Source organism: Chrysochloris asiatica, unplaced genomic scaffold, assembly GCF_000296735.1.
Source record: "Chrysochloris asiatica unplaced genomic scaffold, ChrAsi1.0 scaffold00245, whole genome shotgun sequence".
NCBI lineage: Eukaryota > Metazoa > Chordata > Mammalia > Afrosoricida > Chrysochloridae > Chrysochloris > Chrysochloris asiatica.
Genome location: NW_006408763.1, coordinates 2,414,558 through 2,440,364, shown reverse-complemented (window position 1 = coordinate 2,440,364; position 25,807 = coordinate 2,414,558). Strand labels below are relative to the sequence as shown.

The 25,807-nt window shown below is 40.0% G+C and overlaps 1 protein-coding gene across 1 annotated transcript in view; it reads left to right on the top strand.

Annotated features, from left to right (window-relative positions):
• The window catches only part of EML6 (echinoderm microtubule associated protein like 6), a 443,186-nt gene that overhangs the window by 344,205 nt on the left and 73,174 nt on the right, over positions 1-25,807 (top strand). Inside the window, exons 24-25 of the mRNA XM_006873534.1 lie at positions 8,570-8,658; positions 12,947-13,123. Coding sequence (XP_006873596.1) covers positions 8,570-8,658; positions 12,947-13,123 — 266 coding nt within the window. The remainder of the gene's footprint in view (positions 1-8,569; positions 8,659-12,946; positions 13,124-25,807) is intronic.

Sequence of the window (25,807 nt, the reverse complement as noted above, 5' to 3'; positions counted from 1 at the left end):
TGGAACAGCTGGTAGTTTTGAACTGCCTACCTTGAGGTTAGCAGCCCTATTTGTAACCACTACACTACCAGAGCTCTATATATTATATTCTTAGTTGCAAGAAAGAGAAAGCCACTCAAGCCAGTTTAAATGAGACTAATAATAAGTGATACATTTATTAGAAAGATACAGGGTTGTTTTCTAGAACCTAAGAGCAGGAAGCAACACCTCCTGAGGAACTGGCTTCAGAAATGATCTGGAAGTCTCAGAAACCAAGCTGATAGTTCCTCTTCCTTCTCCTACTCTGGAGCAATGCTGCCTCAGCCTCCATGTCTGGTATCTGCTTTAATGACCCCTGGTGGCACCATGAGTTAAGCATCAGGCTGCTAACAAAAAGATCTGCATTTGAAATCCACCAACGGCTCTGCAGGAGAAAATGGGGCAGTCTGCTCCCATAAAGACTGATGGTCTCGGAAACCCTTTTGAGCAGTTCTACCCTGTCCTATAGGATTGCTGTGAGTCTAAATCAACTTAACAGCAATGGGTAGATATTTGCTTTGGACCCCTCTCTCTTCATAGGCAGGCTTTCTGGAATTCGTTTCTGCATGATCCAATCTTGGCTGCCCCCAAAGTCCATATCCTCTCCCATTTAGGCACCTCTGATTCTCTTAGCCTTCAGTTCCTAGCTGTTGCTGCTGCATGCTGTTGAGTTGATTCCATCTCATAGTGACTCTGTAAAGGTTTTCTGAAAGTCTCATCTTTCTCCCTTGGAGTGGCTGGTGGATTCAAAGTGCTGACCTTGCATTTAGCAGCCCAATTTATAATCCACTAAAAGGGTTATGGAGTCCTGGTGTGGTGCTGTGGGTTAATGCGCCAGCCTGCAAAGCCGTTTGAACTGCAAGGTTGATGGTTCAAGCTCACCAGCTGCTCCTAGGAAACCCTATACAGAGTCGCTATGGGTCGGAACCAACTCAACAGCACTTAACAACAACAACACAAGGGTTATATGAAGAAAAACTTGGCATCAGGATTGGAGGAAGACTCATTAACAACCTGTGATACAACCTTATTTGCTGAAAGTGAAGAAGACTTTACTGATGAAGATCAAAGGCTACAGCCTTCGGTATGGATTGCATTTCGATGTAAAGTAAAGAAAAATCCTCACCACTGGACCTATAAACAACATTCTTTTAAATGGAGAAAAGATTGAAGTTGTTAAGGACTTCATTCTTCTTGAATCAACTATCAACACTCATGGAAGCAGCAGTCAAGAAATCAAATAACATATTGCATTAGGCAAATCTGCTGTACAAGACCTTTTTAAAGTGTTAAAGAGCAAAGATGTCACTTTGAGGACTAAGGTACGCCTGACCCAAGACATGATATTTTCAATAACCTCATATGCTTGTGAAAGCTGGACAGTGAATAAGAAATACTGTAGAAGAATTGATGCTTTTGAATTATAATGTTGGGGGAGAATATTGAAAGTGCCATGGGTTGCCAAAAGAACCAACAGATTTGTGTTGTAAGAAGTGCAGCCAGAGCGCTCCTTGCAGGCCAGGATGGTCAAATTTCACCTTTCTTACTTCAGCCATATTGTCAGGAGGGACCAGTTACTGGAAAAGGATAACATGTTTGGTAAGGTGGAGGGTCAGAGAAAAAGAGGAAGACCCCCAGTGAGATGGATTGGCAATAATATGGTGGCATCAATGGGCTCAAGTGTGACAACAATTGTGAAGTTGGCCCAGGACCAGGCAGTGTTTCATTCTGTTGTGCATAGGGTCACTATGAGTTGGTACCGACTCAATGGTACCTAACAACAACAACAACAAAGGTGTGGAGCTGCAGGGTAAGTACTGGACCAGAAAAAGATTGGTTTAAACCACATGGTTGGCAGGTGAAACTCAACCAGCCACTCCTCGGAAACCTTATACAGGGTGACTATGCATTGGAACTGACTCAATAGCACTTAACAACAATAACAACAAGCTACCTGGACTCCTTCCAAATCCCAGAGGAGAGGTTGTGTTTGCCTAGCTCCATCTCTGGATGAATGTCCACCTCCAGAGTATTAAACTAACACTACGGCAGGGGCCTGCCCACACCAGAATGGGGGATGCAGTGCTCAGGGAAGGAGAATGGACCTGCCCACGTGATGCACTGCACTTGGGGGGTTGCCTATGGGTTTGCTTTTTCTGAAATTTAGTCATCATGAAGTACTTCACTACATACACTATTTTAATAGTGTGTGAGTGTGTGTGTGTTTAAGTGAAGTAACATCTTTGAAACTCTGATGAGAAGTGAGTTGTTTGGATTATCTGAGAATTATAATCTACTGAGTCCTGTTAGTATTTCATAACTGAAAATCATCTAAGATTGGCCATATTCAAATAATGTTTTCAGTAAATCTTTTAATCTCACCCCCCCCCATCTTTTGCTATTTACAGTCACTCTTGAGACTCCTAAAAATAAAATTACTTTGCAGCTCTGTTTAGAAAAGTTTTGATTACTCATTTTCTCTCGTAATGTTAAATGTTGTTGTTGCTACATGCTGTGGAATCAGTTCCGACTCATAGCAACCCTGTATAGGGTTTCCCAGGAGTGGCTGGTGATTTTGAACCACCAAATTGCGGTTCAAACTGACCTTGACGTCCAGTGCTTATAACTAAATAGATAAATATGCTAAAATTTGCTCATGTTATCAAGTGCTGTCCTGTAGGTTCTGACTCCTGGAGACCCTTTATAGGATTTCTGAGGAGTGGTTGGTGAGTTTGAACCACCAACCTTGCAGTTCAAACTGCTTAGTCTATAGCGCCACGCCAGAACTAGCTAAAGGTAGTAAAACTTGTTTTTTCCTTGCTTATTTGTACGCTGTCTTAGTTATCTAGCGCTGCTGTAACAGACATTAAGAAACAAAATGTATTCTCTCACAGTTTCGGAGGCTAGATGTCCGAATTCAGAGTGCCAGCTCTAGGGGAAGCTTTTCTCAGTCTGTTCTTGGGAAAGGTCCTCATGTCCTCTCAGCATCTGTAGGTCCAGCATTCTCTGGAGATTTCCATGCTTGGCATCAATCTTGCCTGCGATCTAGGAGTTTCACAGTTCAGGGACCCAGGAGCTTTTCTTTTTGTTTGTGTCCAGGTGTGGTGCTGTGGGTTAATGCATCAGACTGCAAAGTCATTTGAATTGCAGTGTTGGTGGTTCAAGCTCACCAGCTGCTCCTTGGAAACCCTATATAGGGTTGCTATGGGTCATCACTGACTTGATGGCACTTAACAACAACAACAATGTTTTTTGTTGTTAAGTGTCATTGAATGGAACATCAAGTTGGTTCCGACTCATGTAGTTGTTATTATGAAGTATTGTTGAGTTGGTTACAACTCATAGTGACCATGAATAGGATTTCCAAGAAATGACTGGTAGGTTTGAACCATCAACCTTACTGTTAGCATTCCAGTGCCACACCAGTTCCTTGGTGTAATGGCTCACTTCACTTTCTTTTTATCTTTGTAATATAAAAGATACAGCATCCTGGTGTGGCACTGTGGGTTAATGCGCCAGACTGTAAAGCCATTTTAACTTCAAGGTCGGAGGTTCAAGCTCACCAGCTGCTTCTTGGAAACCCTATACAGTGTCACTATGGGTCGGAATCGACTCAATGGCACTTAACAACAACGACAAAAATATAAAAGATGTTGCAGGCCACACCCCTGGGAAAGCCCTTACATTGGAGCAGAACTGTGAAGGAATTAAGGGTCTTGCTGCTGCTGTTGCTTCATGCCTTTAAGTCAGTTCCAACTCTTAGCGATCCCGTGTAGGGTTTCCAAAGGTTACTAGAGCAGAAAGCCTCATCTTTCTTCCATGGAGCAACTGGTGGATTTGAACTGCTGACCTTATCATTAACAGCCCAACGCATAACCCACTATGCTACCAATTCTTCTTATTGCAGTCCACCTTTAATCTTTTTATTGGTTCATCATATGAAATCCCCTCCTGGGGACTCATCGTATAACTGCCAAGCCACTGAGAATCATGACCCAGCCAAGTTGACGCATACTTTGGGGGAACACAGTTCAATCTGTGACATACACTTCTAGCTATGAAGTCAAAGAGCCCTGATGACATGATGCTCAACTACTAAGTGGAAGTTTGGCTGTTTGAATACACCAGCTGCTCCACAGTAGAAAGATGTGGCTGTTGGCTTCCTTGAAGATTGTTGTTTTTAGGTGCTGTGGATTCAGTGCTCAGTCATAAAGACCCTGTCTGTGCTCAACCAAACAAAGCATTGCCCAGTTTTTAGCCATCCTTACAATCATTATCATGTTTAAGCACACTGTTCCAGTCAATGTGTTAATCCATCTCACTGAGGGTCTTCCTTTGATTCGCTGACCCTCTATTTTACCAAATATTCCAAGGACTGGTCCCTCCTAAAAATGGTTGAACATCAATCATTTCTTTTTGGTACAGTGACTCTGTGCATACCTTTCATCTTCTTTTGATGCTTTCTGTATTATTTGATATATTGCCCATGGTTAGTGACTGTGTGCTTTCGACTTGGTTCCAACTCATAGCAACCCTGTAGTGCATTTCTGAAGCTGTAAATCTTTACGGGAGCAGGAAAAAACTTATCTTTGTCCCGTGCTTTTACCTGTGTTGTTGTTAAGTCTTGTCAAGTTGGCTCTGACTCATAGTGACTCTGTATAGGTTTTCCAAGGCACAGCTGGTGAGCTTAAATCATTGACCTTGCAGTTCAAACTGACCTTGTCGTCCAGCACATTACCCCGTGACATCATACCAGGATTCCTTTTAGCCATGGAATCCTTCAGTATTACAACTCTAGGCTTGAATTTACTCCTGAGTTCTTTCGGCTTAGAAATGCTGAGTATGTTTTTCCTTTTTGACTTTCTAACTCCGATCTTTGCACATTTCATTATAATACTTTACTTTGTATTCTTGAGCCATACTTTGAAATCTTCCATTTAGCTCTTTTACTTCATCATTTCTTCCTTTCATTCTGGCTTTTCCACATTAAGAGCAAGTTTCAGAGCTTCTTCTGGTACCCATTTGGTCTTTACTTTCCTGTCTTTTTAATGACCTTTTAATTTCTTTATGTCCTTGATGTTATTCCACAACTCATTTATTCTTCTGCCATTGGTATTCATTACATCAAATCTGCTCTTGAGATAGTTTCTAAATTTAGGTGGGATATGCACAACGTTCTGTAGAATAAACACTGGACTGCTAACCACAAGGTTGGCAGTTCAAATCTACCAGCCACTCTTTGGAAACCCTATCCAGGATCACTATTAGTTGAAACTTACTTGATGACACTTAAAACAACAATGCTCAAGGTCATGCTTTGGCTCTTGTAGATTTGTTTTAATGTTCTAGAGCTTCAAGTTGAACTTGCATATGATCTGTTCCATTATAGGCCCTAGACTGTGTTCTGACTGATGATATTCAGCTTCTTCAAAGTCTCTTTCCACAGATGTAGTCAATTTGATTACTGGGCCTGAGGTCCATGTGTGTATAGTTGCTGTTTATGTTGTTGGAAAAAGATATTTACAACGAATAAGTCGTTGGCCTTGAAAGAATTCTTTCATGATCTCCAGGATCTTTTCTTTCACCAGGGCCCTCATTTCCAACTGCCAGTCTTTCATCTTTGTTTCCAGTGTTCCCATTCCAATTACCAGTAATTACTAATGCATCTTGACTGCATGTTGGATCAATTTCAGACTGTTGAAGTTGGTAAAAACTTTCAATTTCATTCTTTGACCTTAGTGTTGGTGTATAAATTTGAATGATAAATAGCCTTACTAATTGGTCTTCCTTGAAGGTATATGGATATTATCTTATCACTGACAGCATTGTACTTCAGAATTGATCTTGAAATATTCTTTTTGATGTGATGCCATTCCTCTTTAAATGATCATTCCTGGCTTAGTAGGCTATATGTTGGTCCAGTTCAAAATGACCAATACCAGTCCATCTTAGCTTTCTAATGCCTAAGTTGTCATTTTTTACAGCTTCAATTTCCCTAAGTTCACACTTCATATATTCCACAGTCTGATTATTAGTGGATGTTTGCAGCTGTTTCTCCTCATTTTGGGTCATGTCACACCAGCAATAAAGGTCACCAAAGCTTTACTTTAGCTACATCATTAAATTTGACTCTGCTTTTAGGGGGCAGCTCTTCCCCAGTCAAATTTTGAGTAGCTTCCAACCTGAGGGGCTCATCTCCAGCACTATATCAAGCAGTATTTTGCTTCCATTCATAAGGCTTTCACTAACCGATCCCTTTAGAAGTACATTGCCAGGTTCTTCTTCCTGGCCTCTTAGTCTAGAAGCTCCGCTGAAAACCGTCCACCATGGTTGACCCTGCTGATATTTAAAGTACCAGTGACAGTTTCCAAAATGACAGCAACCATCACACAACATACAAACCACCACAGTCCAACAAGTGATGGTCCATAAAGATTACATCCTAGAAATCTCTTTGGGGAAGTTGCACTCTGCCCTAGAGGCTTGATATGAGTCACAATTGGCTCAATAGAACCTAACAAAGCAATCCTATAAAGTGAGCCAAGATGTAACCCCATTAGGGAAAACATTTTCACATTTGCTGCTCTGAGGCAAGGCAAAACCCACTCAACAGTCTAATTCACGGAATTAGAAATTAAAGTAAAGAAATGAGACAACCTATTTTTAAACTAGTTACTTAGAAATGTGCCTGAACTCCTGACGGTTATCCGAGTGCATTTCAGATCTAGGTGGCATTTGCTTATATTTTTAAGATACTGAACATGAAATAAACCACAAAGTTCTTATATTGGGTTTATTTTTCCAAGAAGGATATTTCAAGATATCCAATGTTGATATGGTCATAGAAAAATGATAGCAAGAGGCAGCTTACCCTTTAGAGACATATATGTGCAATGACTCACTGATGAAATATTATGATGTCTGAAGTTTGCTCTGAAGTAATCTAGGCTGAGTGAGGGGACTGGGCAGTGGGAGCATAGGGTCCCTCGTGCTATTTTCCTTACTGTCATATATATTTGAAAATTTCCACAGTAAAAAACATGATAAAAAATACTAGAATTGAGTCATTTAAACTTCAAGCCATAAAGGTTAGTTGCTGGGGTAGGTGTAGATTAGGAAATCTCTGTGTTTTCCAACATTAATTAAAATGAACCCAAGATTACAAGTTTCCATCAGACCGAAAGACAATTTTTGCTCAACATTTTGTTTGGTGAAAGTCTTGAATTTCTTTTCAAAGTATGTGGTTAAAACAGGAATGAGCATTTGTAGTTTTGTATGTAATTGTTTTTCTGTTTCTAAGCTTTAAGATGCAGATTTAGAATTCAAGTTTAAATAAATTGAAACATACTTAACATAGATCTCACTTCTAATGTGATGATTGTTTCCAAAGCAGTTTGCTTAGACTTCTTCTTTGTACTTGGAGGCAATAAGGAAAAAGAAGAAAAAAATGAATTTTGTTAGACTTTGGAAAACTGCAGCTGCTTTCAGGGCAACAGCCAGAGTAAAGTACAAATGAGATTCTTAAGTGTTTTGAAGGTTGTTCAAGGTCAGCTTTAATGAGGTTGGTAGTGGTGGTGGTGTGCTGTGGAGTCCGTCGTGAGTCTTAGCAACCTTGTATAGGGTTCCTGGGAGTCCTGATGTGGTGCTGTGGTTAACACGCTGGACTGTAATGCCAGTTTGAACTTCAAGGCCAGCAGTTCAAGCTCACCAGCCACTCCTTGGAAACGCTATACAGGGTTGCCATGGGTTGGAATCGACTTGACGGTACTTAACAACAACAACATAGGGTTTCCGAAGCTATAAGTCTTTACAGTAGCAAAAAACCTCATCTTTCTCCCATGGAACGACTGGTAGTTTCAAACTACTGACGTTGAGGTTAGCAGCCCAACTTGTAACCACTATGTTACCAGAAATCCTTTGATTAATATTCTGAAAATCATAGCATCGACACAATGGTTAAGTATTTGTGACCTTTTAGGTCAGTAGTTCAAACCCATCACTTGCTCTTCAGGAGAAAGATGAGGCAGTCTGCTTCCACAAAGATTACAGTCTCAGAAACCCTCTGGGACAGCTGTCTACTCTACAGGGCCACTATGTGTTAGAATTGAGCAATGAACAAGCTATCCCATATAATTACCATTGGAATCATTCAACACATATGAAGGGATTTTAGAAAGTTCATGGGAAAATTCCATTATCTTTTCATTCCATTTTTCCACATACTTTTTGAAGCCCCCTCATATTTATGAGAGACCAGTCCCTAGAGAAGGACATCTTGCTTGGTAAAGTGGAGGGTCAGCGAAAAAGAGGAAGGCCCCCAATGAGATGGATTAGCACAATGGCAGCAGCAGTGGACTCAAGCGTAGCATCAGTTGTGAGGTTGGCGCAGGACCGAACAGTGTTTCATTCTGTTGTGCATAAGGGTGCTATGAGTTGGTGCCTACTCAATGGCACCTAACAATAACATCATACTTTGAGTAAAATGAATCCAAACAGTTGCAGCCATGTTTGTCATTTTATTTAATTGCCTACTTTATTTTATCATAAACAGGAAAATTATTGCAAGTTAATTCAGGTGCCAAAGAACAACTCTTTTTTGAAGCTCCAAGAGGCAAGAGGCATATAATACGACCTACAGAGGTAATGATCATGTATAAGTGTTTTAAAAATACCTTGTTAAGAGTGAATATGTGCATTTTAATAAATGTGTCAGTTCTTAACCACTAATAGGAGTAACGTTTAGTGTAGCTAGCTTTAAGCTGTATCTGGTTTCTTAATTCCGAGGGCGTGAGGACTTATGCCACTGATGCAGTATGTAGACTTGACTTTCTGCTTATCTTTCCCTGAAGACCATGACTGAGTTAACGATTCAGATGCTGCATATTATCTTCTCCATTCCAAATGGCTTTTATGCATAGTTTTCTGTGAACTTTCAATACTCATTCCCTTAATATTTATTGCATTTTGTAAATCTGCAACAATAAGAGAAATGATTTTCCATAGCAAAAACGATCCACAGTCTGACCATCCATGATTTCCTCATGTCCTTAGCCACATGCATGATGTTTTAATAGTTGGAGTGAATGCCTAGTTAAAACTTTTAGATCTGTGCATACACTAGTCTTCAGGCTAGGTCCCTTTGTGAATAAGTCCCTCGTTCAGGGGTTGTACAGTACTTCCACATGATGAACCGTAGTGACAGACGCTGGGAAGTTGCCTGATTAAGCACTAAGGCAGTTTTGTGTTAGTCCCTGGAGACAATCTGCCTCACTTATTTGCTGTGTATCTTCCTTAGGATGAAATGGGGGTAAGAGTAGGCTGCTGGGTACAAGCAAAGCTGATGATTTTTTTGGAAGAAATTGAGCACGTTACCCTCTCTGTAACTTCAGCTGGCCAGTATTATAAACTATCCCAGTGTGCTAAAGTACTCCCAGAGGCATTTGGATAAGTGTCTGTTCATAATGTTTTCATAGTTCTACAGGAAGTGTACATACAATATATAAGGTTTTATACATGGTAGCATTGTATTAATCGAAATTGTTTATTGATGAACAGGTCTCACTCCCAATTTCAATTTATTTACCTCTGATCAATCCTCTCTAGTGTCTTTATGTGAAGAAACTTTTATAGACTTGAGTAAAGGGCTATGCTTAATTATACTGTTGTTAAGGCATAATTAATTATGCCATGTACTTTATATGCTTTATTTTAATCCTCACAACAGTTTTGGCATGGTAGTTGTCAATCTGGTTCTACAGATAAGGAACTTAAGGTTCCAAGAAAGTAAAAGAGAAATGAAGCTGTGCTTCCATGCTCTAGGGATCCGGGTAGATGCCAGAGCCTCCAACAGGCGGCCTCCTTGATATTGTTGTTGTTAAGTGCTGTGGAGTCGGTTCCCACTTATAGACACCTTTCAGTCTAGCGCATTAGCCCACAGGCCTCCCTGATATTAAGTGTGACTCTCAGTGCCATTGTACAGCATGTCACCTGTATTTGCATTTCCTGTGCTAGTGCCCCAAAATAAGTATAACGAAGGAGGATGCTATTTAACCAAATGGTGGAGGGGGAAAGCAGCCAGCATGGGACAGAGGAGCAATGACCTAATTACCTCAGAGAGTTACCTAAGCAGTTACCTAAAAGAATATGCACACTAGGAAAATTTGTGTTGTAAGGCTGGTTTTCCAAAATGGCACTATTTTCCCCTGAAAAGTAAATGTGTCATTCTGGTACACATACATAATTCCAGGGGTGATTCCTGATGTCACTGGCTGGAGATTCCCATCCATGATTCTGCAGCCTGCCTCTCTTGGTATTGCCACCAGTGAAAGCCAGGGGTGGGCCAGGGGACTCATTGTTTCAGTGACTAACGTTGTAAGGCCCTTCAACTGAGACTGAGGATTGAGACCTTCAACTGAGAAAGGATTTGGAAAAAACTCATTTTCAAAAAAAAAAAATCTATTTAAATTTTTAAAAGAAACAGCTGTGATAAAAACAGGTTGCTCAGTAAACTGTTAATATGACAAAATTGAAATACTTATTTAAAGTCCATTCGATGTAGCCTGGTGGTACAGATAAGAGTGCTTTGCTGGGAGACAGCCCACTGTGATTCTGTATGGGCTTTAGCTGATTACTCTGCAAAATGAGATGGCAGTATCAAGCTCATTGAGACATGGCACTAAGGAAGTAGCCCCTTGAGGACTTTTGTTCCATATAAGTTCCAGAGATTTTAATAAGTTCATCTAGAGCTCTGGTAGTGTAGTGGTTACGAATCAGGCTGCTAATCTCACAGTCAGCAGTTTGAAACTACCAGCTGTTCCGTGGGAGAAAGATGAGGCTTTCTCTTGCTGTAAAGATTTACAGCCTTGGAAACTCTGTACAGGGTCACTATGAGTTGGAACCGACTCTATGGCATACAACAACAACAACACTTCTAGGTTTTGTAGGTTGTTCTTAATGTTCCATTTTAAATGCCATTTTGGTGGCTTCTAACAAGGTAGATGTTCATTTCCTGTAGGAAACACACTGTCCAGATGTGGTTAAGGGTGTTCTGTGTGGTTGACTGCAAGCTGAACGATATCAACCCAACCCAGTTTCTTGCCCTGGGGAGGTGGCATTGGGAATAACCAGTGGAGATCTCAGAAATGGAATGTGAGACCTAGAAATGAATCAGTGACTGAAAAGGCTGCATCTAAAATCAGTAGGAGATGTTTGCCTGTTTGAATTCCTGGTGTGGCACTGTATAAGCACTGCAAGGTTGCTCAAACTCACCAGCGCTCTTCGGAAACCCTGTACAGGGTCTCTATGAGGCGGAACTGACTCAGTAAAACTTAACAACAGCAACCACAACAACAGAAGTCAGTTTAGTGTGTCATAGGGGGTTGGAGTGACTCTACTTCCACTGCAGAAAGCCACCTCATGTTACTCAGGCTGTGACCTTGCCTGAGGCACCCAAGTCATAGGACCAATCCCAGCTTTTTGGTACCAGCCCCATGTATGTCCAAGAGAAACAGAACATTAAATGAAAGAAAATCTGAGTGACTAAAAACACACATAGGACCTCAGCATATTGTAACTAAAATCCCTGGTGCTGCATCTTTGTTTTTTAATTTATCTTTCAACGAAAGCAGAAAACAACAAAAATAGAGGTGAGGTACATTGACAATGAGCAAAGTCAGATTCCAGATCCAAAGGAAGCATTCTGGGCTTTGATTTTAGCTGCATTTCCCTAATTGTTGTTGTTGTTAAGTGCCGTTGAGTCGGTTTCAACCCATAGCGACCCTGAACAGGGTTTCCGAGGCTGTAAATCTTTACGGGAGCAGATCGCCTCATCTTTCTCCCGTAGTTTCTTAAATACTTGTATTAAGCAATGTTTTAAAAGAGCCATATAATGCTAAGATGTACTAGCAAATCTTGAGTGAAAATAAATGAGACCATGTCCCCCAGGAAAACCTAATGCCCAGTGTTATTTAATGTGATTGTTATTGCTATTACCAAAGAAAGGGTGGGGGAACCCTCAATTATATGTGGATTTACAAATTGTAAATCATCATCCATGAATTTCAAACAACTCAGCTTCAAAAAGATAAGATGGATACTTATGGCAAAACAATAAGAATAGCTCTTCCTATTTTAAGGTATTCTCTCAAGAGCATAAAGCTAACTGCAAAATCTTGTTACTACTTTTTCTAAGGAAGCAATACTGAAAAAAAAAAAAAAAAAGCTATTGTCTTATACATTTATACTTTGCTAAATGACCATCCCCACTGATTAGTCTAACTCGTGGTTCTCAGATGGAGGCAGTTTTGCTCCTGAGGGACATTAGGCAATGTCTGGGGACAACTTTTCAGGGTTGTCCTGCTGGCATCCAATGGGTACAGGCTGTCATTGCTGCCAACCATTTTATAGTGCATTTTACACTACATGGGGCATCTATCTCCTCATGCCAAAGAATTGTCCTGCCCAAATTGTCAATAGTGCCCAGATTGAATAACACTAATTTAGCTTATAGCTGATATAATGATAAATATCTAGGTAAGAGCTAAAAATGGGAGAAAGATGAGGCTTTCTACTCCCGTAAAGATTTACAGCCTCGGAAACTCTGTACAGGGTCGCTATGGGCGACAGCACTTAACAACAACAACAACAAGAGCTAAAAACCTTCATTTTATTATAGCCAGATTTCCACAATTCCAAAATGTTCAGTTTCCCTAGAGAAAGTATCTGGATGTTTGACTGCAGTGTTGATTTGTTAAGACAATCAAAACACCATTTTAAAAATGCATCTTAGACACTGAGCACCTCAACAAACAACACAAATACCTCATGTTGCCAAAATACACACAGCCTCAGATAGTTTCTTTTAAAGTAAGCAACAGAAACCTCTCTAGGTTGTGAACAAATATGTTCATTTTCTTTCCTTCTTTTTAAGATTGAGAAGATAGAGTGGGACTCGTGGACCTGTGTGCTGGGCCCCACCTGTGAGGGCATCTGGCCAGCACACAGTGATGTGACCGACGTCAATGCTGCTAGTCTCACTAAGGACTGTTCCCTCTTGGCTACTGGAGATGACTTTGGTTTTGTTAAGCTCTTTTCATATCCTGTCAAGGTAATGTTGCATGCTTATTATATATACTTGCTCAACCTCACTAATAACCCCAAATCTAGTATAACTGAACAAATTTTTTTTTGAAGTCATAAACAATCCATAATGTGTATTGTTGATACCAATGTCATTTGTGCTATATAAAAACCTCCCTGGTTTTTATTTGAGTCAGATGCTCATGGCATAGAATTCCTCCTTGAAGGGCCTGTAGCGGTCATATCATTCAATATCTCACAAATTGCAAAGTAAGAATCTTTTTACAACTTCTCAGACCAGGGCTCTTCCAATTTGTACTGGCATGCTTTAAAAGACGAGAAGCTTACTGCCTCACAAAGCAGCCTAATTCATTTATTGGCTTTAATTGTTTAAAAAAAAAAAAAAATCTCTAAATTGTTTTGAAATCTCTTCTCTTTAGTTATAGCCCTGCCTTCTGAAACATCACTGAATAATTCCAGTCTCATAAGAGCCTTGTACCCCACACATGGGTCAGTTTGTCATATTGTGGTGGCTTGCGTGTTGTTATGCCACTGGAGTTTCAGATACTAGAAGGGTCACCCACGGTGGACAGATTTCAATAGAGCTTCCACATGAAGACAGACTAAGAAGAAAGAATAGGTAGTCTAGTTCTGAGGGATCAGCTGAAGCAGTGCCAGAAGCATTATATATAACCTCAGGTTAGCAGGCATGCAAAATATGACTGAGGAGTAACTGCCTCTCTAAAGTACACCACAGTGATGTGGGTGGAGCACAGGTTTGTGACCTTCATTTGCTGATGAGGCATGGCTCAAAATAAGAAGAGATAGCTACAAACAATAATCAGAACGTAGATTTTGCAAAGTATGAATCTAGGAAAATTTGATATCATCAGAAATTTAATAGAATGCATAAAGATCAATACCCTAGGCATTAGAGAGTTGAAATGGACAATCGTGTGGTTTACTATGCCAGGAATGACAAATTGAAGAGTAACGGTGTAGCATTTATCAGCAACAAAAATATTTCAAGACCTATCTTGAAATTTAATGCTGTCTGTGAAAGGATAAATATCCATACTGACAAGGAAGACCAATTAATACAATTAATGTAACTGTTTCCCAAATTTGCCCACCAACCACTCAAGTCAGTAATGATGAAACTGAATAATTCTACCAACTTCTCCAGGCTGAAATTGATCAAATGCATTGATAATTGCTAGTAATTGGAATGCTAAAGTTGGAAACAAAGAGGAGAGATCGGTAGTTGAAAAATGTGGCCTTGGTGTTAGAAATGATGCTCAAGATCCCATGATGGAATTTCAAAACCAATGACTTCTTCATCAATGATATAAATGGTGATTATACACTTGGACCTTACCAGATGGAATACATAAGAATCAAGTTAACTACAGCTATGGAAAGAGACTATGGAAAAGCTCAGGATCAGTCAGAACAAGGCCTGGTTGGGCCAACTGTGGAGCAGACCATCAAAAGCTCATGTGCAAGTTCAAACAGAAGTTGAAGAAAAAAAGAAATTCATGAAAGCCAAAATAAAATCCTAAGTGTGGCCTCCCTGAATTTAGAGACCTTCTCAAGAGCCTATCTGACACATTGAACACTAATGACTGAAGACCAGATGAGTTGTGGAGTGACATCAAGAATATCACAGATGAAGAAAGCAAAATATTAGAAAGAAAGAAAAGACCACAGTGGATGTCAGAAGAGACTCTAAAACTTAAATATAAGGTGGGCTTAAACCAAGGAAAATAATACGAAATAAAACAGCTGAATAGAAAATTTCAGTGGACAGCTTGAGGAAATAGAGTCAAGTATTGTAAAGAAATGTGCAAAGACCTGGAGTTAGAAAACCAAAAGGAAAGAATACACTCAGCATTCTCAAGCTGAAAAAACTGAAGCAAAAACCCATGCCTTGACTTAAAATATTAAAAGGTTCTATGAGCCAAAGGAGTCCTGGTGTGGTGCTGTAGGTTAATGCACGGCACTGCAAGGCCTGTTTGAACCATAGGGTTGGTGGTTCAAGCTTACCAGTTGCTTCTCAGAAACCCTATACAGGGTCGCTATGAATTGGAACCAACTCGATGGCACTTAACAACAAACAACAACAATGAGCAAAATATTGAAAGATGCAGGAAGCATCAAAAGAAGATGGAAAGAATACAGTCACTGTACCAAAAAGAACAGGTCGATGTTCAACCATTTCAAGAGGCAACATATCAAGAATTAATGGTATTGAAGCCAGACTTCCAACCCATACTAGAATTGATACAGTACCAATGAAAATGTGTCAATAAGCTGATGCAGTGGTAGAAAACAGCTACCTGACCACCTGACTAGAAGAGACCCATGTTTGAGCCTATTCCAAAGAAAGATAACTGTAAAGAATACAGAAATTATTGTACAATATCATTAATATGACATGCAAGTAAAATTTTACTGAAGATAATGCTCAAAAGGTTTCAGCGGTACATCTCCAAGAACCTGCCAGAACTTCAAGCCAGAATCAGAAGAGGATGTGGTATGAGGGATATTATTGCTGACATCATATGCATTTTAGCTGGAAGCAGAGAATACTAGAAGATGTGTATTTGTGCTTTATTGGCTATGCAAGGGTATTTGACTGTGTGGATTATAACAAACAATGGATAATATTGAGAAGAATGGGAATCCCAGAACACTTCCTTGTGCTCATGTGGAACCTGTACATATACCAAGAGGCAGTGGTCCAAACAGAACAAGGGGACGCTGCATGGTTTAAAATCAGGAAAGGTGTGTGCCAGGGTTATATCCTTTAACCATACTTATTTCATCTGTAAACTGAGCAAATAATCCGAGAAACTGAACTATATGAAGAAGAACACAGCATCAGGATTAGAGGAAGGCTCATGAACAACCTACAATATGTAAATGAGAAGACCTTGCTTGCAGAATGCAAAGCGAACTTGAAGTACTTACTGATGAAGATCAAAACCGGCAGCCTTCAGTATGAATTACAGCTCAATGTAAGGAAAACAAAAATCTTTGCAACTGGACCAAGAAATAACCTTGTGGTTCAAACTGACTTTTGCAATCCAGCACATTAACCCACAACACCACACCAGGACTCCAACATCTGCTGCATAAGACTTCTTTAACGTGTTAAAGAGCAAAAATGTCACCTTGAGGTCTAAGGTATGCCTGACTCAAACCATAGTATTTTCACTTGCCTCATATGCAAGTGATCCTGGATTGTAGGATCAGCACTGGACTATGAATCACAAAGTCGGAAGTTCAAACCCACCAGTAGCTCCTCAGAAACCCTATACAGAATCACTATGAGTTAGAACTGACTCACCGGCACTTGACAACAACAACAACATGTATATGCGAAGGGAGCATGATGAATCTGTAGGATAAGCACTGGACTGGGAAACACAAGGTCAGCAGTCTGACCCTACCAGCCATTCTATGAGAGGAAGATCAGACTTTCTGCTGCTGCAAAGATTTGTAGCCTCAGAAACCATATACAGAATTGCTATAAGTCGGAACCGACTGGACAGCTCTTAACAACGTTACATATGTATGCAGTAGCTAGACAATGAATAAAGAAGGCCAGAGAAGAATTGATGCATTTGAATTATGGTGTAGGTGAAGAATTTTGAAAGTACCATAGACTTCCAGATAAACTAACAAAACTGCCTTGAAAGAAATACAGCCAGAATGTTCCTTAGAAGCAAGGATGGTGAGACTTCATCTTACGTACTTGAGGCATGTTATCAGGAGGGACCAGTCCCTGAAGAAGAGCATCATGCTTAGTAAAGTAAAAGATCATTGAAAAACAGGAAGACCCCCAATAAGACGTATTGTCACGTGTCTGCAACAGTGGGCTCAAACAGCAACAATTGTGAGAATGGTGCAGGACCGAGCAGTGTTTTGTTCTGTTGTACATGGGGTTGCTATGAATTCAAGCCAACTCTTTGGCATCTAAAAACAACATTCTCATGAATATTGATGTAAAAATTACCAACAAAATTCTAGCCAATAGAATTCAGCAACATATTAAAATAATAATACATCATGATCAAATGGGACTTATACCACATATGCAAAGATGGATTAACATTAGAGGAATGTGATTCACCAGATAAATAAAACAAAGGAGAACAACATTCTAGACTTAAAACTACTGAGAAAAATAAGAATAGAAGGGGAATTTCTCAAGATAATTAAGTGCATATACATAAAATCAACCGCCAACATTATTCTCAATGGAAAGAGACTGAAAACATTCCCTTTGTGAAAGCAACCAGACAAGGAAGCTCTTTGTAGTGCTTTGGGTTAATGCGCTGGATTGCAAAGTCAAGTTTGAACCACAAGGTCAGTAGTTCAAGCTCACCAGGTGCTCCTCAGAAAACCCTATACAGGGTCATTATGGGTCAGAACCAACTCAATGGCACTTAACAACAACAATTCAATATTGTATTGGAAGTCTTAGTTATAGCAATAAAGCAAGAAAGAGAAACAAGAGTCATCCCAATTGGCAAAGAAGTCTCTATTGCAGATGACATGATTTTATACAAATAAAATCCTGGACACTCAACAAGAAAACTACTGGAACTAAGAGAAAGATTTAAGAAAATGGTGGAGTACAAGAGCAACATGCAAAGATCAGTGTTATCACTTACAAAGAGAACTCTGAAACATCACCATAGAAAGTTTGTAAGTCCATCTTCAGCCTATAACTGATTGGAATACCTAAAATGGGGCTAGAAATTGCCCAGGGAAGGAGGCTTCCTGTGGAGCCTTTGCATTGCATTAACAAAGAGGTGGAATCCAGATCCCCATCCAGAATTTTCTGAGGTGGGAAATTTCCACTTGAAAGGGCAAGCAGACCAGCCTGGAACTGCTAGAAGAACAGAAGATACTTCTTGAAAGAAAGACCAGAAGGAAAAATTAAAGAAAATAACGGCAGTCTGAGTGACTACTACAAGAACAAGCAAGTTGTTTGCTGAGGAGCTATCAAGTCAAGAGGTCGGGTCCCCTCAGGGCAAACCCCCTTCCAAGACTGAGACTCAAAGGGAATACACGAGCAGGCATGTGGTCTTGCTGATGACCACCTTGGTCTACTGAAAAGGGGGGAAAACAGCAATGAAATTGTGAGCTAAGTCCAACCACGTTCAACAAACTCCTGTCCATTTGGATTGAGACCTGGTTGGCAGCAGTGTGGCAAGACCTGGGGACACCTGGACCCAGGGACAGGGACATGGCCACAGAGGACTTGAGCAGAGAGTGAAGCAGCCACCTGATATGAAATGAGGGGAGATGCACAAGAACACCCATACTTGCAGATAGCACCCATTTGATCAGGCTTCAATGGCTGGATGACCAGAACTTGGCAAGAGGAAAAAAAGAGGAATCTACTACAATTTGATGAACTTGACCTATGCTTGTGGATGTAGTACCTCAAAAGAGGGAACAAAGGCAACACCTGGGGACTTATGGGCTCAGAGTCAGTGACACAGCCACAGAGGACTAGAGTGGAGAGTGAAGCGGCCAGCTGATAAGAGGGCGGACAGACGCAAGAACACCCACACTTGCAGATGATACCCACTTAACCTGGCTTCAATGACTGGATGAACATAGCTCAACCTGAAGAAGAAAGAAGAGGGAAAAAAGTGTCATCTGATACAATTTGATAAACTTGACCTACACCTATAAAAGCAGTAGCTCCAAAGAGGAAACAAATCCCTGCTGCAAAAATTATTCCCACCCCCTCCACACAAACAGTAGACAAAGATGGGCAACTTGGACATTGGCTACCCAAAATGAGGGGAGGGATACAAAGGTAAGAAGTGACTGGCTTACAAGCTTTCAAGAGGGAACCTAGATCCAAAGGGCATGGAGGAAGGCTCCAGTGAATAGTACCCAGCCTGTCTAGGAAGGGCTGATGAAATGAAATGCAGATGGGTCTCTTGTGATGCAATAGTGAAGAATTGTTATCAGGACTGATTGTGAGAGTTGGAAATGTAAAGGTGGACATTTTATAGCAAGAAGGGGAGTGATTGACCTTTAAGTCTAGGAGCGGAGGGTCCTGGGACCATCAGTGGAGAAGAGCGGAGAGCGGGACCCTACCCAGAGAAGCAGTAAGGCCTGAGATGGAGGCAGAGAAGATGACATGGAGAGATGGAGTGGCTGGGGACTTGAGATCCAGAGAGGGAAAGGGGCTATGAGCTGAGGACCGTGGGGGGTGGGGAGCAGGCTTGCAGGGTATACCCTTTGGTTGGGTGATGATGCATGGATGGGATGGTAATATGGCAATGAAACCATGTAGGATACAATGAATGTAAAACTAATGTTCTCCCATGTAAACTATCACACAATTCACAATAAAACATTTATTTAAAAAAAAAGAGGGAACGAATCTTTATAGCGAGGATCATTCCCACCACCTCAGTACATAGGGTTGACAGAGATGGGCAACTTAGACATTGGCTACCCAAAATGAAGGGGCTACAAAAACATGAAATGACTGGCTTACAAGCTTTCAAGAGGAAGCCTAGTTTCAGAGGTTGTGGGGAAGGTAGAATCTCTACTGAGTGATCTCCAACCTGTCTAGATGGGGCTTGTGAAAGACTCTTGTGATTCAATAGTGAATAATTGCTATCAGGTGTGTTGCAAATATAGAGGTAGACATTTTGTAACAAAAGGAGAAGAGTGGTTGATCTTCCAGTTGCAGAGCAGAGGACCCTGAGGTCATCAAGGGAGAAGAATGGAGTGCTGAACCCTATCCAGAGAAGCAGTTATGCCAGAGATGGAGGCAGAGATGAAAACATGGATAGATAGAGTGGCTGGGGACTTTGGGCTCAGGGAGAGAGAGGGTGTGTGTGTTGAAGGCCAAGGGGTGAGCTTGTGGAGTGTGCCCTTTGGTTATTTAAATGGTTGTAGATTCCTGAGTGCTTCAGTGTACATCAAAAAAAACAAAAAAAAACCCAGAGGGAATGGATACAAATGCTATTGAATGATGATGCATGGATGGGATTGTAATCGTTGCAATGAAACGTTATACGATAGGATGAATGTAAAGCTGATGTTCTCCCATGTAAATTATCACCCAATTCACAATAAAAACTTAAAAAGGAAACTCTGAAAAGGAAACCAGGAAAACAGCACTAACCAATAAGCTGCCTGAAGAAGAAAAGAGGATGGCGTCTAAGTAGACCAGAGTGACTGCAGCAGAAACTGGCATGACCACATTTCTAATAGTGTTTATTCAAATAACAAAAGAAGGATGAATACAAAAATCTTCCACAAACATTGAAGTATAGTTTCAGGAATGCGAAAGTAAAAAACCAAGACCATTGAAAGGGTTTTTAAAGATCTATTTAGGGTTAGAAGAGAAGTACAGCAAAGTTTAAAACACTTCTTAAACAGATTGTTTAATAAGAACAGGAAGCAGATATACTTATCTTCTCTTGTGAAAGGAATGTTTTTTAAACTGGGAAGGGCTAAACTGAGCTCATTTACATGAGTTCAGGTGCCTTCACATGTGACCACAGAGATAATGTCTGCAATAGCTGAGGGGCTTACAAAAGGGGAGAGATGGCAGTAAACACTCTTGTTTTTATATCCAAAAGGAAAAACAAATATTGATTCATGAGCTGATGTAATCTCTGGAAATTCTAAGATGAATTATTATGTAGGAGGTCACTGTTGTTGTTAAGTGCCATCGAGTTGGTTCTGACTCATAGCAACCCGATACAGGGTTTCCAAGGAGTGGCAGGTGAATTTGAACTGACCATGGTTCAAACTGTCCTTGCAGTCCAGTGCTTTACCCCACAGCACCACAGCAGGACTCCAGAAAGTCAATAAGCACTTAAAAAAGCAAGTAAAGTGATTACTGGGTGGCAGCAGAGGTTCACTGTGGACTAACTTACTATTTTTTAATTGTCAATTTATTAGAAGCGGTGATTAGGGATTCCAGCATCTGTTCTTAAAAAGAAATTTGCCAAGTCTTTAGTACTGTCTTGTTAGACTAAGGGCACAAAATGTAAGTTTCATGTCTGTACAATCAGACAGATTTAAGACGTTTGTTGTTTATTGAAGAGCTTCAAGTAAGTGAGTAGATAAATACATGGAATGTCCAATTGAATCAGGATTCCTAGAGGGATTTTGTTTTTTCTAATTTTTTTTTTTAATTTCAGTGGTTTAGGACTCATGTTTGTAATTTAGAACTCAGTGAATGACATGATGTTGAAAAAAAGAGTAAATATTTTGAAAGATTTTTTTTTAAATATTGACAGGATGGAATGATGAAATTAAATAAACAATATGCAATATTTTTAGTATAAATGTAAAGTTCTGCATGCAGATTTTAGAAAATCATTTGTATAAGTATAGTGTGAGATGTAGCGTGGCAGTCAAAGGCTGATGCAATTACAGCTTGATGATGCAATTATAGATTTAATACACATGTAAAATTGAAAATAGTCCCACTATACACACTTAATTGTACTTTCGAGAAATCTGTACCTAGACCAAGAAGCAGTTGTTCGAACAGAACATGGGAACACTGAATGTTTTAAAATTGGGAAAGGTGTGAGACAGGGTTGTATTCTTTCACCATACTTATTCAACCTGTATGCTGAGCAAATAATACGAGAAGCTGGGTTCTATGAAGAAAAACATGGTGTCAGGATTGGAGGAAGACTCATTAATAACCTGCGATATGCAGATGATACAACCTTGTTTGCTGAAAGTGAAGAGGACTTGAAATATTTACTTATGAATATCAAAGAGCCCAGCCTTCGATATGGATTACATCTCAATGTCAAGAAAACAAAAATCCTCACCACTGGACCGATAAACAACATTCTTATCAACGGAGAAAAGATTGAAATTGTCAAGGACTTCATTCTTCTTGGATCAACTATCAACACTCGCGGAAGCAGCAGTCAAGAGATCAGACGACGTATTGCATTGGGCAAATCTGCTGCACAGGAACTTTTTAAAGTATTGAAGAACAGAGATGTCAGCTTGAGGACTAAGGTGCGCCTGACCCAGGCCATGGTGTTTTCAGTAGCCTCATATGGATGTGAAAGCTGGACAGTGAATAAGAAAGATCGTAGAATTGATGCCTTTGAGTTGTGGTGTTGGAGGAGAATACTGAAAGTGCCATGGACTGCCAAAAGAACCAATAGATCTGTTTTGGAAGAAGTGCAGCCAGAGTGCTCCTTGGAGGCCAAGATGACTAAGCTTCGTCTCTCATACTTTGGATTTATTGTCCGGAGGAAATAGTCGCTGGAGAAGGATGTCATGCTAGGTAAGGTGGAGGGTCAGAGAAAAAGAGGAAGATCCCTAACGAGATGGATCAGCCAGGTGGCATCATTGATGGACTCAAGTGTGGCAGCGATGGTGAGGTTGGCCCAGGATCGGACATTGTTTTTCATTCTGCTTTGCATGGGGTCGCTATGAGTCGGTTCCAACTCGATGGCACCTGACAACAACAACATACACAGAGTTAGATTACATCTGAATCGCTGAATTCAGTTGCAGATGAGACAATTGAAGATGGAACTGATAAAATAGAGGGAGGGACAAGCTGGTAAAGAATTAGGAAACCATGATATTTGCATGAGTTCAGAAACCTTCTTCATATGTACCCACATAGATAATATCTGTAATAGGTGAGAAGCTTACAAAAGGGGAGAGAAAGCATTAAACACACAAATATTCTAATACACAAAAAGGGAAAACAAGTGTACCTTGACAAATACTGATCATAAACTGATCTAACCCCTGGAAATGGATTAAAAATAGCTGCAGAAACTGGAGGTGTTTAGGCTGAAGAAAAATAAGACTACAGGGAGTCAAATAGGACCTTCCTTTATATGTAAAGATGTTGTTAGGTATAGTCGAGTTGTCTTCAATTTACAGCAACTCTATGCAACAGAATAAAACACTGTCTTGTCCTGTTCTATCATCACAATTGTTCAATTTGAACCTATTGTTGCAAACACTGTGTTAGTCCATCTTGTTGGGAATCTTTTTTTTCGCTGACCCTTTACCAAGCATGACGTCCTTTTCCAGCAACTAACTGGTCCCTCCTGATAACTTGTCCAAAATAAGACTAAGTCTCGTCATCCTTGAATCTAAGGAGCGTTCTGGCTATACTTCTTCTAAGACAGACCTGCTCATTTATCTGACAGTCCATAGTACTTTCAATATTCTTCTCCAACTCTGGAATTCAAATGCATTCAATTTCTCTGGTCTTTCTTATTCATTGTCGAGCATTCACGTACTTACAAGGCAATTGAAAATACAAAGGCTTAAGTCAGGCACACCTTAGTCCTCAGTGTAACAACCTTGCTCTTTAACTCTTTAAAGAGGTTTTATGCAGCAGATTTGCCCAATGCAATATATTATTTGATTTCTTGGAGTCCTGGTGTGGTGCTGTAGAATAAGCACTGGACTGCTAACCATGAGGTTGGGCAATTCAAACCCACCAACCACTCCTTGGAAACACTATACAGGGTGGCTATGAGTCAGACCAACTTGATGGCATTAAACAACAACTTGTCTGAATATTTGATAGAATTTGTCAGAGAAACTGTCTGGACCAGAACTTTTCTGTTGTTGGAGTTTGTTTTGTCTTGTTTTTTTGTGTGTGTTTTTTTATGACCTGTTCAATTTCCTCTTTGGTCATGGGCCTGGTCAAGCTTTCTACCTCAGATTGTATTAGTTTAGATAGATATGGTGTTACTAGAATTTTCCCACTTCGTTTAGCTTTTCGAATTTGCTGTAGTCCATTTCCTCATACTGTTAATCTTTTTATAGCAGTGTGTTCTGTTGTAACATCGCCTATTTATTACTCATGTTATTTCATCTTCTACTTTTCCTTGTTAAATTTGGCAGGGGTCTGACAATCCTTTCCAAAAAACCAACATCTAATCTTGATTCTTTCTATTGTTTTTCTGTTTTTTGTTTCATTTATTTCTGCTGTAATTTTAGTTTTGGTGACTATAGGTTTTTTGGCTGTTTTTTGTTTGTGTGTTTTTTGAATCATTAATTTATTGTCATAGAATGTCCTCTGGGCACTACTTTGGCTCTGTCACCATAATTATGGTATGTTGTGTTTTCATTCTTGTTTGATTCAAGGAATTTTTTTTTCATTTTTTATTCTATTACCCAGTAGGGGCGATGGTGGCACAATGAGCAAAGCAGTGGACTGCAAACCAAAAAGTCAGCAGTTCAAACCACCAGTAAAGATTTATAGCTTCAGACATCTTACATAGCAGTTCTACTGTGTTCTACAGGGCTTCTCTATGTCAGAATCAACTAGATGGTGGTGGCTTTGGTTTTTTGTTTATTACCCAGTAGTTGTTAAAGGACTCCTGGTATAGCGCTGTAGGATAAACACTGGACTGCAAGGTGTCATTTCAAAACAGGGTTCCTCAGAAACCCTGTACAGGGTCAATATGAGTTAGAACCAACTCAAATGCACTTCTCAAGTTTTCAAAAAGAGTGTTACTCAGTTTCCATGTATTTGAATTTTTTTCCCCTTGACTTTCCCATTTCTATCATTGTGATCTGAAAAGATGCTTTGTATTATTTAAATGTTTTTAACTGTATGGAGGCTTGCTTTGTGGCTTAACATGTGGTCTCTTCTGGAGAAGATTCCAAGTGCACTGGAAAAGAATCTATAATATGCTGTTGTTGGGCAGGGAGTCCTGGTGTGGCACTGTGGGATAAAACACTGGACTGCTAGGTTAGTCTGAACCAAAAGTCGGTGGTTCAAACTCATGAGCTGCTTCTTAGAAACCCTATACAAGGTTGCTCTAAGTTGGAACTGACTCGACAGCACTTAACAACAACAACAGCAGCAGCAGCGTTGTTAGGTGAAGTGTTCTGTATATATCTATGAGTGCTTGTTGGTTGATTGTGTTGTTTAAATCTTCTGTAGGTTTGTTTGTTGAGTTTCTTTCTAGTTATTCTATTCTTTATAAAAAAGGATGCATTTGTAGAAGACATTAGTCTTCTACTGTTATTGTCATTGTAAAATAAACACTGTACCAAAAGGTCAGTTTAAACAGCAAGGCCGGTGGTTCAAACGTACCAGCCTCTCCTCAGAAACACTATACAGCGTCTGTATGAGTTGGAACCAATTCACTGGCTCTTAACAACAACTACTATTATTGTAGGAGTCATGATGTGGTACTGTAGGATAAGCACTGGACTTCTAACCACAAGATCAGCAGTTTAACCCACCAGTCACTCCTTGGAAACCCTATACAGGGTTGGAACTCAACAGCACTTAACAATGTCAACAAGCATTATTATGGAATTTTCTATTTCTCTTTTCCATTTTGTTAAAGTTTGATTTATGTATTTTGGGGCTTTTTCATTGGGTGAATATTTATTATGGTTGCATCCTCTTGTTGAATTGACCCTTTAATCATTATGTAATGTCCTTCCTTATCCCTTATGTTAGCTCTTGCCTTAAAGTCTACTGTTTCAGAAATTAATATCACCACTCCTGCTCTGTTTGGGTTGTTATTTGCTTGATTTTTCCCCCCCATCCTTTCATTTTTACCTTATTTTTGGCTATGTATCTAAGACATGTCTCTTATAGGCACAAATTGATGGGTCATGTTTTCTGGACCATCCTCGTACTTCTCTTGACTGGTGCTTTTTTTTTTTTTTTAAATTTAAGGTTTTT